Source organism: Elgaria multicarinata, chromosome 1, assembly GCF_023053635.1.
Source record: "Elgaria multicarinata webbii isolate HBS135686 ecotype San Diego chromosome 1, rElgMul1.1.pri, whole genome shotgun sequence".
Taxonomy (NCBI): domain Eukaryota; kingdom Metazoa; phylum Chordata; class Lepidosauria; order Squamata; family Anguidae; genus Elgaria; species Elgaria multicarinata.
This window is the reverse complement of record NC_086171.1, coordinates 49,689,554-49,707,818: the sequence shown is the minus strand read 5'-3', so window position 1 is coordinate 49,707,818 and position 18,265 is coordinate 49,689,554. Positions and strand designations below refer to the sequence as shown.

At 45.3% G+C, this 18,265-nt stretch overlaps 1 protein-coding gene across 6 annotated transcripts in view; it reads right to left on the bottom strand.

The window, feature by feature from the left end:
• KIAA1217 (KIAA1217 ortholog) overlaps nt 1-18,265 on the bottom strand; it is a 421,304-nt gene that overhangs the window by 86,018 nt on the left and 317,021 nt on the right. For 5 of the 6 annotated variants that reach the window (XM_063127615.1, XM_063127620.1, XM_063127635.1 and 2 more), the window contains one exon: nt 12,680-12,773. In XM_063127615.1, coding sequence (XP_062983685.1) covers nt 12,680-12,773 — 94 coding nt within the window. Of the gene's footprint in view, nt 1-8,734; nt 8,864-12,679; nt 12,774-18,265 lie in introns of those variants that run through there. The other variant, XM_063127650.1, reaches the window with a different exon arrangement.

The following is an 18,265-nucleotide window of genomic DNA, read 5'->3' as shown; positions in this document are numbered from 1 at the left end:
ATTCTTTACATTTCAAAAATAACTTCATCTGTGCAATTGGGATTTCACTGAGGATTCTATGGATTATTACCAAAAGGTGAAAGAAGGACCGTAGCTCAGGGGTAGAGCACCTGCTTTGCATGCAAAAGGTACCAGGTTCAAGACCCAGCATCTCCAGGTAGGGCTAGGAAAGAATCCTGCCTGGAGAGCCATTGCTGCCAGTCAGTGCTGACAATACTGGACTAGATGGGCCAAAGATCTGACTCAATATAAAGCAGCTTCCTATGTTCCTGACAACCACAATTCCTACAACATCTCTATGGGATAGACATGGGGGCCTGGATCATGCCTTTATACAAACCTATGGGGCAAACACACTTGGAATACTGTGTACAGTTCTGGTCACCACACCTAAAAAAAAGGGTATTATAGAGTTGGAAAAAGTGCAGAAAAGGGCACTGATCAAGGGCTGGATCAACTCTCCTCCTCCTCCGTTTCAGAAAAAAAAGAACGCTTCACCTTCCCATCCCTATTTCAGGGCAGTTCCATTTAAAACAGCTACTTTCTTTTGCTCTGGTAGCAGTTAATTAACAACCCACTGATTATTTATTATCCAATTCAGCTTACTGAAACATGCCCAACTCACCAGAAACCTAAATACCAGGATCCATACAAGTTCAAAGGAGAGGATAGAAAGGGAGCATATATTCCAGTTGTCGACAAAGCCGAGAGAGAACATTTCGTTTTTCCCTCTAGGCCACATACAAAATTACAGCTTGGCTTTCTCAAAACTGCACCAACCCCATTTCTTAATCTACAATACCTTTTTATCTAAAAAGCCCTTTAGCCCTGTAAGCAGTGTTGCATCTTTCTCCATAGCTGAGGCTTCTTACCTTACATCCTCCAGGAAACACACTTTTTCAAGCAGTGAAAAAGCTCCTCTGACTCAAAAGAAACTTGTGTCTAATTGTGCCCTTCACATCTCCCGAAAACTGAAACGGCACAAGCTTCTGTTTTGCTCGGAGACGTTTTAGCCCCCCAAGTAAAGAGGTCTGAAGGAGGAGAAGCAGCCCCCTTCTCATTCAAACGATTTCACGGCCATCGGGAGCCTTTCGCTCCTCCTGCACAAAAGTTACATCTGAGCATCGAAGGCAATTTTTTCCCTCCCTCCCTGTGCCGGAAATCAGTATAACCAAAACCAATGCTGAGCTAACGAGAAATGTTTCTTCCATGTGTTCTGCTTGGCAGACACCGCAAGCCATTGCGAGGAAACACGTGATGTTTATAAATACAAGATGGCTCGTTGTATTGTCATAACCTCTCAATGACAAAGACCGAGGAAAAAGCGGCCGTCAATGCAGCGGGGCAGATGAGGCTCGTATTCCCTTGGACAGCCTGCAGCAGGCAGACATGCATTCATGTCTGCCCCCCTCCCAAAGTAAACAAAGTTTTATTATAAGTTGGAGGATCTGCGAAGCACCATATGGGACCTTTTAAACACATGCTAAGAAGCCTCAGCCTTACCAGACTTCGCAACACTAATTGCTTAAATATCTGCTGTCTGTGCCAGATATGACTCCGATGGCGCAACCCAAAAGTAACGGACTTGACTCGGATACCCATTTGCAAGGATTGCGGCCCATTGTGGATTATGGAAAAAATTACAGCCTTGATCCAGGACATTTGACTGGCTTCTTCTTTTTCCTCCTCCACCACCTCTTCCTGCTCCTCGTCTTTCTTCTGTTTTTTTAAAAAAATCTAATGACTTTTCCGTCTTGCTATTTTGGTTTAGGGCACGATCCTATGCATGTTTAGCCAGAATAAAGTACTACAACTCCCAGCATTCCTCAGCCAGAGTTGGGCTTTCAATTCAATTTTGCAGAAGGCTGCCTACATACTTAGCTCGGAAACTTCAACTGGTACAAAATATGGTGGCCAGGTTGGTCTCCAGGACATCCCGTAGAGACCATGTAACACCGTTTTTAATAGCTTTACACCGGCTGCCAACTTGTTTCTAGGCAAAATATAAAGTGCCGGTTCTTACCGTTAAAGCCCTACATGGTCTAGGCCCAAAGTACCTTAGGGAGCACCTGTTCCATCCCACCACTTAGGGTCCTTGGAGGGTCATGTGCTGCACCTGCCTTATGTGAGAATGACAGTCACACACCAAAGGACCTTTTCCTTTGCTGCCCCTCAGCTGTGGAAGGACCTGCTGGTTCAAATGTACCCGCTCACTCCTTTGAATGTCTTTAAGCAGGCATTAAAGTCTATTATTTTGGCATATTTTGGCATATTATTTTGGCATACTTCCCTTTTTAGAATCTTATTGCTGACTGTTATATATTGTTTTATGTTGTAGTATTTTATTGGTTGTTTTATCCCGTTTAAATTGTTTTTAAGCTTGTATGCTGCCTAGAGTATCTTGTATATAGGCCGGATATAAATTGAATAAAATAAATAAATTGATGGGGGAAAGTGTGGGTCCAGAAGGCATTTCTCTCTGGACAACCTCAGAAGGACCTTAGGTGGACTTGGGGTTCAACACCCGAGATCTATGTCTATACATGCTGGATATACTGAGCATCCAACTGGACACTGCAAAGGAAATATGAAGTCCCCAGATCTGGGATCTCCAAGTATCACTATGGCAGGTCTTGTGGGGAAGCACATTCAGGGAAGAATTGGTTGGGAGGAAGGGGATGCGCTCCAACTCCTGATTCTGTCCAGCAGATATGTCCTGGTATTTCCCCCCACCTCCTGTTGAGCTCTGAAACTAGAAATAACCCCAAATTGAAGGGGAAATGGGCTGGGAAATGGGGAGGCTTGCAGGTAAACATAGGTGGGCACGAGAAAGTTAACCTCCCTTCCCTTGGCTATGATCCCTTTTCTAGCCTTTGGGGTCATAGCAAATGTTAGTCCTATGTAGAGTAAAACCACTGAAATGAATGAGACTTCAGTTAGTCACAACTCATTTATGTCTCATTCATTTCAATGGATCTACCCTATGTAGGACTAACATTGGCTGCTACCCATCTATTCCTACTATCTCAGAGCATCATCTGATGGGTGTGGGTGGGAATCGTGTTTCCCTACCATCGCTTTTCTGTCCCACAATAGGGATGAGCAGCTTCCTCTTTCTTCACATGGGGAAGAAAGAGGAAGCGGAATGACCAGTGGGTGTTTTTATCGTGCTGCTTTTCATACACACAGCAGGAAATGGTGGCAAATTTTGCTTAAAAAAAAATTGGATTTACCGGGTCTTATTTTATTGCAGAAAATAGGGCAGAAGGAGCAGGAGACGCGTGGGAGGTGGACGGCGTCATCAAAAGGACCTGCAAAAACCCATGAGTGGCCATCAGATGGCACTCTCAGTGAAAGCAAAGCTTTACTTCTGTAATCTTATTCGGGCATTCAAATCCCTGATGAAATTTGGTGAATGGGGCTGGAGACAAGCACAGTAACTCCATCCCTCCATTGCCATTCCATTGCTCTCCACAAGTTTTATGTCTGTGTCTGAGTGTGTGCTGGAATGTGTGTACGAACGTCTTCAGCAGGGAGCCTGCTCTATTCATGCAGACTCTCTGTGAGGTTCAGAACCCCATCTGGGAGACCTTCACAAGTAGAGGTGGCTTCCCACTGCAGATGTTCACCCTCCAACTTGTGGATAGTGAGGGAGACAGTGAGATGGCAATGGAGGGAATAGAGCTTGCACACTTGTCCCTTGCTTTCCCTCTGTGGGGGGATTAGGCATTAGGCATTTGGTAAACAGGTGGAGGGAGGAGTCGAAACAAGGTGGCCATGCCACTACGCCAGACCATCGGGAGCCTTTTTACACAAGGTACTCATGATTCCTCACTCACAGTAATTTGGCGATCCTTTAAATGTTGGCATCATCCTCCAGGGCCTCTCCCATCACGTTTTCCCCACCCTAATGAGGAAAGTCTAGTATTTTTTCTGAATGGTATTCCAGAAAATCTAGTGCAATTGCACAATTCCACTATACCACAGCACCATCTAGTGGTTGTGTAATGGAACATATAGAAAAGAACAGGGGTGTGTGTGTGTATGGGGGGAAAAGGAGCCAATCTTAATCCTGCAAAGAATCTGGAAGCAGAAGCCTTGATAAAGGTGCGGGTTAAAAGCCTCATTTAGAAAAGCTCCAGATCTCTGCATGCAGGAAGATCTGAAAGAGGTGTATACAGCTGTGTGCACCCCACAGACTTTGGAACCCAGCTGTATATGCAATTGGAACCCCAATTGCAGGGAGTCCATATGCATGTATAGCTGTTTACCGACCTTCTGGCTGATGCACTGAAGTCCTGAGGCTGGGCCAGTGGGACACAGGACCATTTGGAGTGGGATCAGAGGGTGCGGTCCTGCTGTCCCCTCCATGAGTTTACTTTACAATGCCTGAAAAGGGCTTTCTAATGCCACAATTCTACAGAAACCTGAAGGGACAGGCGGTAACGCCACGCTGTGGGAAGAACAAGAACGGGTGGGTAAAACCCATCACTGACGGAGATGAGTGCAAATGTGTTGCTGATACATTTCACCTAAAGCAAAATTCAAAGTGAATTTAGAGCAGGGGCAGGCAACCTGCTTCCCTCCTATGCTTTGGACTACAACTCCCATTCATTCCAAATTATGGTCAGGAATTATGGGAGTTGCAGTCCCAAATATGATGGGGGGCTCCAGGTTGCCAACCTCTGTGTTAAAGAGACTTTTTCAGACATATCGGAGGGATTTCAAGGCAAGCTGAATAACTAGCAGTTTCACACTTCTTGGAGTAAATTCAGAAACCTCCCTTGGGCCATTCTGTACTGCCAAGGTCCCTCTCTTTTAAATTCATCAGTCTTTTCAGCGAACAATGCAACGGCAGAGAAAAGGGCAAGTTACCTAGAAAGTGTCGGCTGTTCATTGATTAGACACTTTCCAATAAAAGAAGTTCACCTCACTGGTATGAACTTTGCTCCCTGAGAGGCAGATCTGTACCACAGGGCTGAGTCATACAAACTGCTGTGTCATGGTTGCCGCCTATGGCTGGTCACGTCTTCTGGCCTCAGTGAAAATGTCTGTAACGGGAACCACTCGAGTCAAGCCGGAGACACGGTCACCCCTTTGCCCAACACCCCTGGTTACAAGTTACAGCTCATTCCGCTGAAGTGTAAGGAACTGAAGGTGTTGCCGGCATTGCACCATGCCCCCCCCTCCAAACATAGACAAGCGGCAAGCAAACCTTTATGGCATTTCTCATGAATTAGCTCTAGGGATGGTGGTGCGGGCACCCGACTGAGTCTAGGAACCACCGCGCCTGCCCCCTCTGACCCAGTTTGCTTAGCCGTGCAGCCGTTCAAGCCTGATGCAGCTCAGCAACCGTCCAGCAGCTGTCCGCCCTCGTCCAGAGCCTCCACTGTGCACAACAATGGCAGCTCCAGAAATTGCATGTTTCCCAAGTTCCCGTTCCCACCTTTAATCTTGCATAAATGGGGCCTTTCCAGCTGCCATTTATGTAACCTGGTGCCCTACAGTGTTTTGGACTATTCCTGACCACTGTCCATGCTGGGTGGGGCTGGTGGGTGTTGAAGTCCAAAACATCTAGAGGAGAGCAGGTTGGGAGAAGCTGGAGAGGAAGAGCTGGGCTCCAATTCTCTCCATCCCTTCATGATCACTTCAAGGTAGCCTTCACCCACCTACTGCCCTCCAGACTTTTGAACTACAATTCCCAGAATTCCTGACCATGGTCCACGCTGTCTGGGGCTGATGGGAGTTGAAGTCCAAGACATCTGGAAAAGAGCTCATTGGGAAAGGCTGTTCGAGGTGACGGGACAGCCCTGCTCACTGAGGGCCTTTCTACACCTAAGGATTATCCCAGGAAAATGGAGGGATCATCCCTGCCTGCTCCCGGGATCCCCGTGTGTCATTTGGATGTACAGGGATGATCCTGGGACGATCCCGGGGGAAAGGGCAGGTGTAGAAACGGACTGAGAGAAAGTTCCTGGGAGAGCACCCCTTAACACCAGTCTCCCCCAATCCTTTAAGTGCCAGGATAAAGAGGACACAGGCAGTGCGTCTCTTTAGTATGCATGCAAAGTTTCAGCTGTCTAGGTTTCATGGTCTCAGCGCTATGGTGCTAATGAATGGGCAGGCACACATCCTCTTTTAGTATTATAGATAAATCACCACTGCATCATTTCTGGCTTTCACCTTCTCCTCGCTCTCGGTCTCTCGATTAGTGCTGCCGTCTTGCTCTCATTCATACACACAACTGTCATCAGACTTGGAAAAGGAACCTGCAGCACGTTAGTAAGCTTCTTAGAATAGTTTATTTCGTGATGGCCTCCTCTTACTCATCACACATGAAATAAAGTCCTTCTCATCACATTCACCGGCTAAAACGAGCTCCCAAGCAAACAAGGAGCAGAAGTCACACTCCTGGACTTCTATGGCGATTGGTGTGGATTTTGTACAGCTAAGCCTGGATTTTTGACACGTAGTGTAGCAATCACATGACAATAGCTTCACCACCCGGCCAGCTCACAGCTCTACATGTGCTACCAACCCTTTACCAACCCTAGTCACCATTTTTGACTAAGAAAAAGATAAACATTTCTCCCTACTATTTATAATTTATATAGCATTCATTTACACAGCATTCTTAATTTGTAAAGTGCTTCAGAGTCACATTTGCCATCATGATAATAACCCAAGTGAGGAAGGTCTCTATGAGTTTGGTTTCACAGACGGCAAGTAGAACAGGATTTGCCCAAAGCTACACAAATAGCCGAGTCGGAGCTTTAAGTCCGGTCTTTTAAATCAGTAGCATTAAAATATCTTCCTAAAAACCCTGATCCTCCAGAAGCTTATCACAGGCTCTTTCATTAGAAGAAATGTAATGGCTACCAATTAAATTACTGATTGCTAAGAACTGACTTTAGAAATGAAAGCCCTTTATTGGAAAGATGGCTTTCAAAAGGTGAGGATTGTTTAAAACAATTTAACTGATATATTACGGTCCCTCTGTGTGTGTGTTTGTGTGTGCAAAATAGTCACTGTTCTAGAATACTGCAAGTTCTGGCCACAAGGGGGCAACCTTCACAAGAAAGCTTAACCTAGGGAACAATAATAAGGAAAAGTTACCAAGTGGTGAGCTCTTCCTGTAAACAGCGACTGTATAAACAGTTTTTACTATTCTAATAAGGGTATCAGATGATGATGGTGATGATGATGACAATTGCTACTACTACTATTACAAATTTATACACTGCTCCTTCATCACCAAAGGTTCATTATCAGGGCAGTGTCCCTAATTATTGTCTAATGGTAGATTTCATTGTGTTTGGAAATAACTGGGTGATAAATAGCTGGAAGAGCGGAGATGCTCAGCTATGCAAAACAGTAAGATAAGGCACTGAAGGAGAAAATGTGTCAGGCAACAGTTTTTCCATAAGCAAAAGGAAACAATCACTGATCCATTGAAAGGGCTCAGTGTGACTCCATAACAAACTACATCTGAGTATAGACACAATGGCTTTTTAAAATTTTATTTTATTTTTCCTGAAAATAGAAAAAGGCAAAGTAGGGGAGTGGAAAGAATGAGTCTTCTGAATCTTAAAAAAAAAAGTGGCCAGGGTAACAAAATTTCCTTCACAAAGGCCTGCCTATTTAGATTGAAATTGTCAGGGGTGGCTCTGTGTGTGTGTGTGTGTGTGAGAGAGAGAGAGAGAGAGAGAGAAAGAGAGAGAGAGAATGACTGCTCTCTCTAAACAAGAGAATAAATGGTAAGATGAGGGAGGAAAAGAAGAATCTATATGGAAAGAACTAGGGTGCTTCTAGACAAAGCTTTTACTGTGAAACTGCCCTGCCTCGATCCCAGAATTTTACAGGGAGTCCAGACATCTTCCAAATGTCTTTCACTTATAACCCTCCCATACTTTGTTGATCTTTTTTCTTCTCACAAAAAAACCCACAAACCCACTCAGGACGAATGCACAATGAGTTTGTGCATTCCTCTTGAGTCCTCTGTCTGGAAGCAACCTTAGATCCCATATGTGGTACCCTGAACTCTTCCCCCACCCCCATACAATCAATACTTTCACAGTAGGGGCTGTCAGTCCTGCCCTATACAGGTTTTGCTTTTGTCAAAGGCATTAAAGCAGACGTTCTTTAAAGCAGCAAACATTCCTTTCTGAACTTCCTTATAATCTGACCTGTCAGAAGTTGCATCAACAGAAGCTCGACTGTGGTCTGCAGTTCAAAAGGTGGCAGGGAAGGAAGCTGAGTAGTTCACTGTACAGAACCAACCTTCCGTGCCCCAAACTTGTTCCCAGTAATGCATTCGGCTTTATCTTTGTTACAATCCACCCCCCCATCAAGTTCTTTTGGCACGTGGTACCAGCTAACCGTTCTTCAAAAAGCAAACCAAGATCCTTAGCCTTTAACGGCTGAAAGAGAACCTTGCCTTGATATTAGATACCATAAATACAGGCAGGATCCTTTTGTGCATAGCGTTAAACGCGGAAGTGAAAACTTCAGCTTGTTCCATTACGAATACAGCCCAAACAAAGGGAATCAAGTGAAGGCATCCCGTCCGTTTTGCCTTGCGTTATCCCGCTCACATCTTTTCTGTGCAGCTTGGCAGTCATGTCGCCTCCTCTCCCCAGCTTGCTTCCCCGGAGTTAAAAACATAACACCAGCAGGTAACCCAACTTCCGCGTGAACTCTCCGTCCTGCCCCGCTAGTCCTTAGAAACACTTACCTGAAAGAACGGCGGCTTGAACGTGAACGACAGCCCCGCCATCTCCCTGACGGCTGCCCAAGTTTAAACTCTGCTTAGCTTGTGAAAGCTAATAAGATCGCAGCTCCGAGCAAACTGGCTGCAAATCAGGAAATGAATTTTCTTGGCTGAGGTGCACATTTTAACATGCCACCTGCAGTGTGACATACCTCCACAGAGTCACTGGAGAGCCAGGCAGGAGTAGAGAGAAACTGTTTGGTGAAAAGCAACACCACACGCTGCCTGGCATGCGTGTGTGTGTGTGTATTACTAGCCCCTGCTACATTAATAACTTCAGCAATGCTTTAATGCACTCGAGATACAAAATGCAAAACACAGCGGTGGGCACTCCAGAAACTTGGAAACAGATGCACAATTATAAGTCCGTATTTTTACAGGTGTTTTTCACAACATTTGACATCCGCTTCAAAGTCCTATATGAACTCCTAAAAACCAAGTAGCCCACATGCTGGTAATACCTTCATTGGCCTGAGACACTTAACACATTTTATCCAGAGAGAGAAAGGGGCGGGTGGGGGCTCAACACACATCAAAAAGGAGGTTTTAGGGGGTTGTTGTTTTTAAAGGAAAGATTTCACCTGAGCAGTTTATGGGGCTTCCCGTGGATAGCAAAAGCTTGCCGCCATTTTAAAACCGCATTTTGCACCAAGAGCAAGTTATTGTGACTTTAGGAATGCAACGGCTCTGAAGGTGGCCTGAAATAGATCACTGACTAAAATTAAAGAGCGGCTCCCAGGCTGTTCCTCCGTGCTAAACGAGAGATTTTAAAATGGGTTCAGGAAAAGATTGTTCCCTTCAGCAGGCCCGAGGATTCGTACTTTACAGCTATCCTGGTACAGAAAGCAGTAAAAAGCTGCTACTAGTTATAGTAGCTGCTTGCTGACTGCACCCCCCACTCTGCCACATCCGTGTTTTCTGGTCTGACTGCCTTCCTCTTCCTGGAGAGGGAAGGTCTTTAGCATGGAGGCTGTTTCTATACATGTGCAGCAGTCCGTTCCGAAGTGCAGGCACTCATCGTGACAGTCCCCACAGCCACGCAACCAAGGAGGGTCTAAAAATGCAGATCGATATAGAACAAAAAAAGCTTACCCATGTGTGCATTATATATGTGTGCATGGGATAGATCACGAGAATACATGATGATGGCGGTGTTGGTGGGGAATCCCCCCACTCCCAAGCTACTGAAAAGACTGTAGCTAAACTCAGGGAACAGAGAAGTCATGGTGGAGAAGACATCATCATCATCATCCCTCTTAATAAGAACACCCTGGTGCTTCAACCCTATGAGCCCAGGTTCCACTATACCACTGTGCATGGAGGTTCTCCTGCATGATTTAGGACCCTAAATTTAGAAGGAGAGGCAGGGTTCTAAATCCTGCAAGGAGCTTACACATGCAGGGATGTCAGAAGAATCTGGTTAAGGCTGGAGCTCGATGAACTTTCATTGGCTCACCCCCACCGCCAGACTCCATTTCAGTTTCCATCGGCTGGCCCAACTAGGTCTGCCTCAACTTGGGGTCTGTCGGACTTTTTGTCTGTTAAAAATTTGTATAAATAAACATTTGCGCAAATTGCAATGACAATCCGTGCAAATTACACGAATTGCAGCTGTAATTTATGCAAACTGTGGTCAAGATTGGCACAAATTGCAGCCGAAATTTGCACAAATGTCTAATATATATATATATATATATATATATATATATATATATATATACACACACACACACACACACACACACACACACACACACACATATATATATATATATATATATATATATATATATATATATATGTCCCCAGATGTATGGGAAAACCTGCAGCACGGCTCACAAATGCAAGTGGAGTTGGGGGTGCCACGGAAACCCAACAACCCCCCAAAGGCCCAATTTCCCAGTGACAGATATCCCCTGATACCCAAAGAGCAGGCTGTCCGCTTCAAATCTCCCTCCTCCAATGTGTGCAAGGGAGTGGGACCAGATAAGAGGCATGTGACAAGAGTTGCACAACCATGTCAAGCCTCATGTGATGAGAGCGAACGCCTGAACAGGACTAAAGACTGGGGATTCCGCTACATCCGTGCGCCAATATTTTGAAAGTCTGGGAGGTAGCGCCACAATGCAATCCTACTCAAGTTGGCTTAGTGGGAAATCCCATTGAGTTCAATGGAGCTTATTCCAAGACACCGTGCATAAGACTGTGACGTTTTTAGCTGAGTGAGAGAAAATTTACACCTTTGCTTCAGTCTCCCGCTTAAATCAATGGGAGAAGAAGGATGTTGTTTGACCAATCACAACAGATCAGCAGCTCTAGTCAGCTACAATTAGGGATGTATAAGGATTTTGTTTGAGCTTGTTAAGCATCAGCACATGCCCCATTCACAACTCCAAAAGTGAACAGGAGCACATTCCTTGGTAAAGCTTGCATACTCCCGAGCTTGTGATTGCATTTGAACAACGCATCCACTAGAAAAATGACTACTTTAAAATGTGCATTTGGGGAGGGGGGAGGGGGAGAAGAATTTTCATGCTTGAGTCATTTGGGGACACACACACATTTTGGTGCACGCTTGAAAACATGGGCATCCTCATGCACACTTTTCTGGTTGGCAAAGAAACCCCCGCCCCAAAATACTCACATTTGGGATTGGGAATAAGGCCGACCCAGCTTCAAGGTGGAAATCAGACAACCTCAACAAGCTCAAACCTCACCGACTCATAGAATCATAGAAACATAGAATAGTAGAGTTGGAAGGGACTTATAAGGCCATCAGGCCCAACCCCCTGCTCAGTGCAGGAATCCACCTTAAAGCATCCCTGACAGATGGTTGTCCAGCTGCCTCTTGAAGGCCTCTAGTGTGGGAGAAGCCACGACCTTCCCAGCTACATTTTACCACTCAGAAGACAGGCCAGGCGCATCTTCAGCTTCAAATGCACTGGCTCAGAGTGTCGGCAAATTGAATGGGCCACCCAGCAGGTTTTCAGGATTATTTATTTTCTTACATAGCATGCTTCCACTTATATCAGAGTTGCAGAACCTCAGGCTTGGGGGAGCAGACCTGGTTCTCTTGGGGTCCCAATCTAGCTCTCCAGGGTTCCCCCAGATGGCCACTTCCCTTTCCCCTGACTCTATCTTTTCCCCCCAACCACTGATCGTGGTTTCCTGGATTGTGTGCACTCCCCCCCCCATCATAAAAGGTTGAAATCCCCCTCCTAAGGTTTAGTTACTAGCATCAAAAGCTTTTTACTAAAAATATACTGCTATAACTGGCCCAGCCCCTTTTGCCTTTGACCCCGCCCATACAGGAATTCAGCCCCCAACAGTTTCTCTGAAATGGAGTTTGGACTTCGGCCTAAAGGGGTTCTGCATCCCTGGTTTACATCAACCTTCGCCAACCCAATGCCTCCAGATGTGTTTGGAAATTGTAGTCCAATACATCTTGGAGAAGGCTCATAGACTAGGGTGAGCATATGAAAAGGAGGACAGGGCTCCTGTATCTTTAACAGTTGCATAGAAAAGGGAATTTCAGCAGGTGTCCTTTGTATGCATGCAGCACCAGCCCTCTTTTGTACCTGGTCACAGGGCTCCTGCAGTTTTAACAGGTGCTGCATGCATACAAAGGTCACCTGCTGAAATTCCCTTTTGTACACAACTGTTAAAGATACAGGAGCCCTGCCCTCCTTTCCATAGGTTCACCCTATCGTAGACACGTTCTCCTAGAGGGGATTCAGATTTAACAACAACAAACGATTTTGGCAAAATAATCAAGGGGTAAAAAAGAAGCGCAGCCGAACCCAACTTTCACACACCTATATTATTGCTTTTGGGCACCACATGCAGGTTTTTGTCATACAAAAGAGACACTGAAACAACAGTGAGAATGAATGAAACTTTTCCACTCACCCTTACATCTCCATTTACAGCTCGGGGCATATGATTAAAAGCGTGTGCAGGATCTTTGTTGTAAACTTTAAGGAACGACCGGTCTTGAATGTTCCTAGAATTTTAAAAACAAACATAAACATAGGAACTTTATTTTACCCCAATTGATTTGCTTGCCCTAGCAATTGGGGTGGCAACGCTATAGCAGCCAGTCAATGAAGAGAAGAAGAGAGAGAAAAACACCCTCCACTCCCTTGGGAGGTAGAATTCCTTCAGAACAAAGCCACACCCATGCAAATACGGGCATTTTTAGTTTCATGTAAGGATGTCAGAGAAATCCAAAATGGATTCAAATGACTTCAGATTTCTATGAATTCAACTCATGGATTTTACAGCTTCCAAGTTGTACCGATTCCACAGATTTGCAGACTGCTGCATTTTGGGGGTGGTTGTTTTTTTACTTTCTGGAATTGTACACAAATTTTGTCGTATAAAAGCTAGTGGAAAATACGCTAATATATATGACTTTTTTAAAAAAACAGCATTTTCTACATCTCTCTTCAGCCTTCACTGTGTATTGCACACCAGTGAAAGTTAGGTAAATTGTGGCAGATGTTTTTTGAAGGGAGAAAAATCTGATTCCATCAATGAGTGGATGATGGATGGGAAGACACCTGAAAGTCCATGAAACGTGCACGGAACAGATGAAACAAAATCCAGACACCCCCAGTTTCATTAAAGATCCTGGGCGTGGTACAAAAACTTGAGCAAAACATCTTTCATATTTATAATACTTTCAACTGAGTTTAGCGATTTACTAAAAGGAATTCAGGCTTTCACCTGGACCCCTACTATTACAAATAAGCATACATATCCAAACAGAACATCAGAAAACTATTTTTTAAACTTTCTTTAGGAGGAAAACACTTGCACGCCTCCAATCTTCTGTGACCCCGAACTCACGCCTGAATTACATAGAAGTTAATTCCAAATAAATTCAGCAAAACTCCCTTCTGAGGAAACAGGCACAAAATATGGAATATGAGCAACTCTATCACTTTTGGCTCAAATGGATGAAAGACAATGGGAGACAAAAGTGCTTTCTTTTTAAAACTCACCCAAACAACTTCAAGGATGAGTTTACAGTTAGCGAAGCAGACACACCAGCGCAACAGATTTAAAAAGTTCTGTTGTTCTTCCATTTAGTTTCAAAACCTACCTTACAAACAAGTTTCTAGATTCGAGAGATCTGGGCTGAACGCTGCTGTTTTCTCCTTCGGCAATGATCGGCCACAAAGACTGCACTCTAAACCCACTTATGTGCTCTTAAAACTATGATGTCTTTCATTTAACACCAGCAATCTCCTGAGAATTTGCACATGAGACTGAATTCCTTTGCTCCAGGTGCAGCTACAAGTTTAGTGGGCTGATCTTAATCACGGGGATTATGGTTTGGTGGGTGTGGGGAGGGGGAACACGTGGTGAAGGATTTTTGGACAGGCCTCGTTGCTTTTAAAGTCGCACTGCAATCGGTAATTGCCTTGAATCTGCAACCAGTTTGAACTTGCAACCTCGCTATTGGCTTCAAGCAGTCTGTCAGGAAAAAGAGATAGCTGAAGAGACAGATCAGCTCCAACTTCTAAGAAACATAGGGTTAACGAGACGTTTAGCATTAATGAGAGTTAGCGTTGAGGGAAGACCTCAAGAAAATTCATCCCCATGAGCAACGTAAGCTTGTTGCAACTCAGTCTCAAAGGAGAGGCCACACATTCATGACTCTACTAGCATTTTGTGCTGTGATGTCATGGATCGTTGCCTCTTTGCGCCTTCTTAGAGCGTCAATGAGGACACATGGGAAAGAAAGAGGAAGCAGCAACGACCACGTGGCCCATTCAGTGGGTGTTTTTACTAGGGCTGTGCACCAGCCCCCGCTTCGAGGCCCGAGCTGGAACTTTTGGATTGGGCCCGAACCAGTTCGCACCGATCCGACCCTCCCTCAACCTGCTCCAGATCAGATCCTGGAGTGAGATCCGAAGGGTCGTGATTTGCCCCCCCCTTCCCCACTTACTTGCCACCATAGCGGATGGCAGGTAAGTGGGGAAGGGGGGACAAAATGAGGGGCGAATAAGTCCCCCTCCCCTTACCTGGCTCCACCGTCTGCCGCTGCACGGACTGCAGCGGAGGCAGGTGGCGGAGCCAAGTCAGGCCTCCCTTCACCACCACCACTTACCTGCCTCCATCACGGTCCGCCGGTGGCTTCAACTGAGGGCCAGGCTTCAAATCGGAAGATTAGGCCGCGGCTACAGCCTGCTCTTCTGGTTTGAGGCCTGGGCCTCAGTTGAAGCCACTGCCGGACCACGACGGAGGCAGGTAAGCCCCCTTCCCCCCTTATCTGGCTCTGCCACCGTCACCACACGGACTGTGCCGCCGCCAGGTAAGCCACCATCCCCCCCACAGACCTTTTTTTCGGAGCTCCGGATCGAGGCAAAGGATCCGCTTTGTCTCGATCTGCCTCGTCTCAATCCGCAGCTCCCCCGACCTGATCCGTCTCTGCCTTTGGCAGAGGCGAATCAGGCTGCTGCGCTATCGCTTCTACAAAGTGAAGCGGAGCACAGCCCTAGTTTTTATCATGCTGCTTATCCTGCACACAGCAGGAAAGGGCGACAAGTTTCATCACAGCCAAAAGAATCAGATTTTCTGGGTCTTTTTTGTGTGTGTGTGACAGAAAAACAGGCAGAAGGAGCGGGAGACGCACAGGAGGCAGACGGCATCGTGAAAAGGACCTGTGAAAATCCATGAGTGGCCAGTAAAAAGCGTGCGATAAAACGCTCATTCTGATTATGCTCTTAGGCTGGATCTACACATGCAATAGAATGAGGACATAGTGTGGGCGGTACGACTTCAGACTGCAGGTGGCAATGCCATATTTTAAACAGTCCACTGTGTAAAAATATTCCCTGCAAGTAGAAAATGAGGGAGAAATGTCCCTTCTATCAGTTTCCCCTTTGTTCTACTTTTCTACTTGCGGGAGTGCATAACAACAACAACAACAACAACAACATTTTGTTACTCGCCTCTCCCTCTGGACCGAGGTTGGGTACAACACAAATGCAAACACCATAAAATACATATAATTGGTTAAAACATTTAATACTAATACATTATTAAAGCAGCACATTATTAAAAGGATATCTATCTATCTATCTATCTATCTATCTATCTATCTATAGATGATCATTAAAAATATGGTCTTCCATCTACAATCTGGAATGATAATACTCAGTTCTACACCTCAAGAACTTACTTTTCTAGATGTGCAAATGCTTGAAGGCATCGGTCTGTATATATGCCTGTAAATTGTTGAGATCCTCCTCAGAGGCCCTTCTCTGGGTTCTGCCACCATCTGAGGTGCAGAGGGTCTTTTTCAGGGGTGATGCTCTGGCTTTGAACACCATCCCCAGAGGCACCTGCCTGCGGCCCACTGCTTTTTTAAAGTCGCTGTTTTAGTTATTTTCTTGCGTTTTTAAGATTGTATTGTAAATTATTATCATTATCATTATATTTATTTGTATCCTGCCTTTTGCCCAATACTGGGCCTCAAGGCGGCCTTACAAAAATTAAAACATATACATTTTAAAACCTTTGAAATTTTTATTTATTTATTATTGCATTTATATCTCGCCGTTTTTCCTCTAAGGAGCCCAAGGCGGTGTACATAAGCCTCCTCTCCATTTTATCCTCACATCAACAACCCTGTGAGGTAGGTTGGGCTGAGAGTCTGTGACTGGCCCAAAGTCACCCAGTGGGTTTCCGTGGCTGGGTGAGGACTAGAACCCAGATCTCCCGACTCCCAGTCCAACACTTTAGCCACTACACCACACTGGCTCTCAATAATAATATAGCTGAACACAATAATATAGCTGACGTATACATCTGAATCAGGGGTGGGCAGCTTGCAGGCTGCATGCAGTTCTCTGCTGTCCCCCTTGCGGCCTGCATGTGCAGCCCTTGATTGCTATCCCCTGTGGCCCTCTGGGCACAGCAGTAGTTTGGTATCACCATAAAATTCAGTGATGGCACCATAAAAGCCTTGTCTGGAAGCACCTACAGAGAAGAGCTGCTAGTCCTGACGGCTAATTGCAACCTCCAGAATCAGAGGCAGTAAGCCTGTATACATTAGTTGTTGGGGAACATGGGTGGGAGGGTCCCGTTGCACCCGTGTCCTTCTTGTGGGTCCCTGGTCGACAACTGGTTGGCCGCTGTGTGAACAGAATGCTGGACTAGGTGGACCTTTGGCCTGATCCAGCAGGGCTCTTCTTATGTCCTTAAGAGCTTAAAGGCACATCTTAAAACATTGGCGGATCCTTTAGACAAAGGTGATGGACAGGCCTTCCTGGGGCTTTAAAAAGCATCCTGAGCGCTTTGAATTCTCCCTGGAAGTGGAGTGGGGGCTGCTGTTAAAACTGACTTGATGGGTTCCATTCGCCTGGTCCCAGTCACTGGGTGGCTTTTGGGCCAGCCTCTGATTCTCAGCCTAACCTCATCATCAGTATCAATTAATATTGAAGACTACTCGCAATGTCTGCATACAGACTGTTTTGCCATTCTTACCTTGTTTATACTCACAATCCTGTGAAATAGATTAAGCTGAGACATTTGCCTGTGACTGCCCAGTGAACTTCATCAATGAGCTAAAATTTGAACCTTAGATTTCTGGCATCCAAACACGATACTCCGGCTTTCCCAACCTGGTGCTCTCCAGATGTGCTGGCTTGGGCCTGCTTGGAGTCATAGACCAACACATCTGGAGGGCATCAGGTTGGAGAAGGCTGCAATACTCTATCCACTGAATCTTCTTCTTCTTCTTCTTCTTCTTCTTCTTCTTATTATTATTATTATTATTATTATTATTATTATTATTATTATTTTCTTTTCTTTTATTGAAACTCCTTGGGAATTGAGGCAAAAAAGGAGATGGCACCTTTAACAAGTCATGCAAACTACCTCCCCTATTTTAAGCAGGATAGTGCCATGCACCCACCCGATAAGGCCGCCTTCCCCAACCTGGTGCCCTCTAGATGTTTTGGACTTCAAATCCCATCAGCATGCTGGGAGTTATAGTCCAAAACTTCTGGAAGGCCCCAGGTTGGGGAAGGCTGAAGTAACTCATTGTTGGTTATAACAATCCATGACCATCTTTGGAGACCTAGAGCTTCTTTGGAGAAAATATGAATATAGAGAGAACAGGAAGTGTAAGCAGCTTAAACTTCCTGTTCCTCTGCATCTCCTTATCATTTTAAACAATAATGTTGCATCTCCCCTCCCCATGAGATGCTAAAGCTGTTACTCACATCAGGAGTTTACAAGTCTCTGTAACAGGGCAGATGTAAAATTTGCTGTTTGGATAGGATGGTGCTGCATCCATCAGTGTCACTGTAATATCCAATCTAGGGTATTTCTGATTTGCTGCATTATTTTACAACAGAGGTAGGCAAACTGCAGCCCAAAAGCTGCATATGGCCTGGCCCTTACTCTAATGTCAAAAACCTTGTGCAAGGGATCATTTCAGACATCTGGCAAGAAAGACCTGTCCCTTCTCTGGAAGTC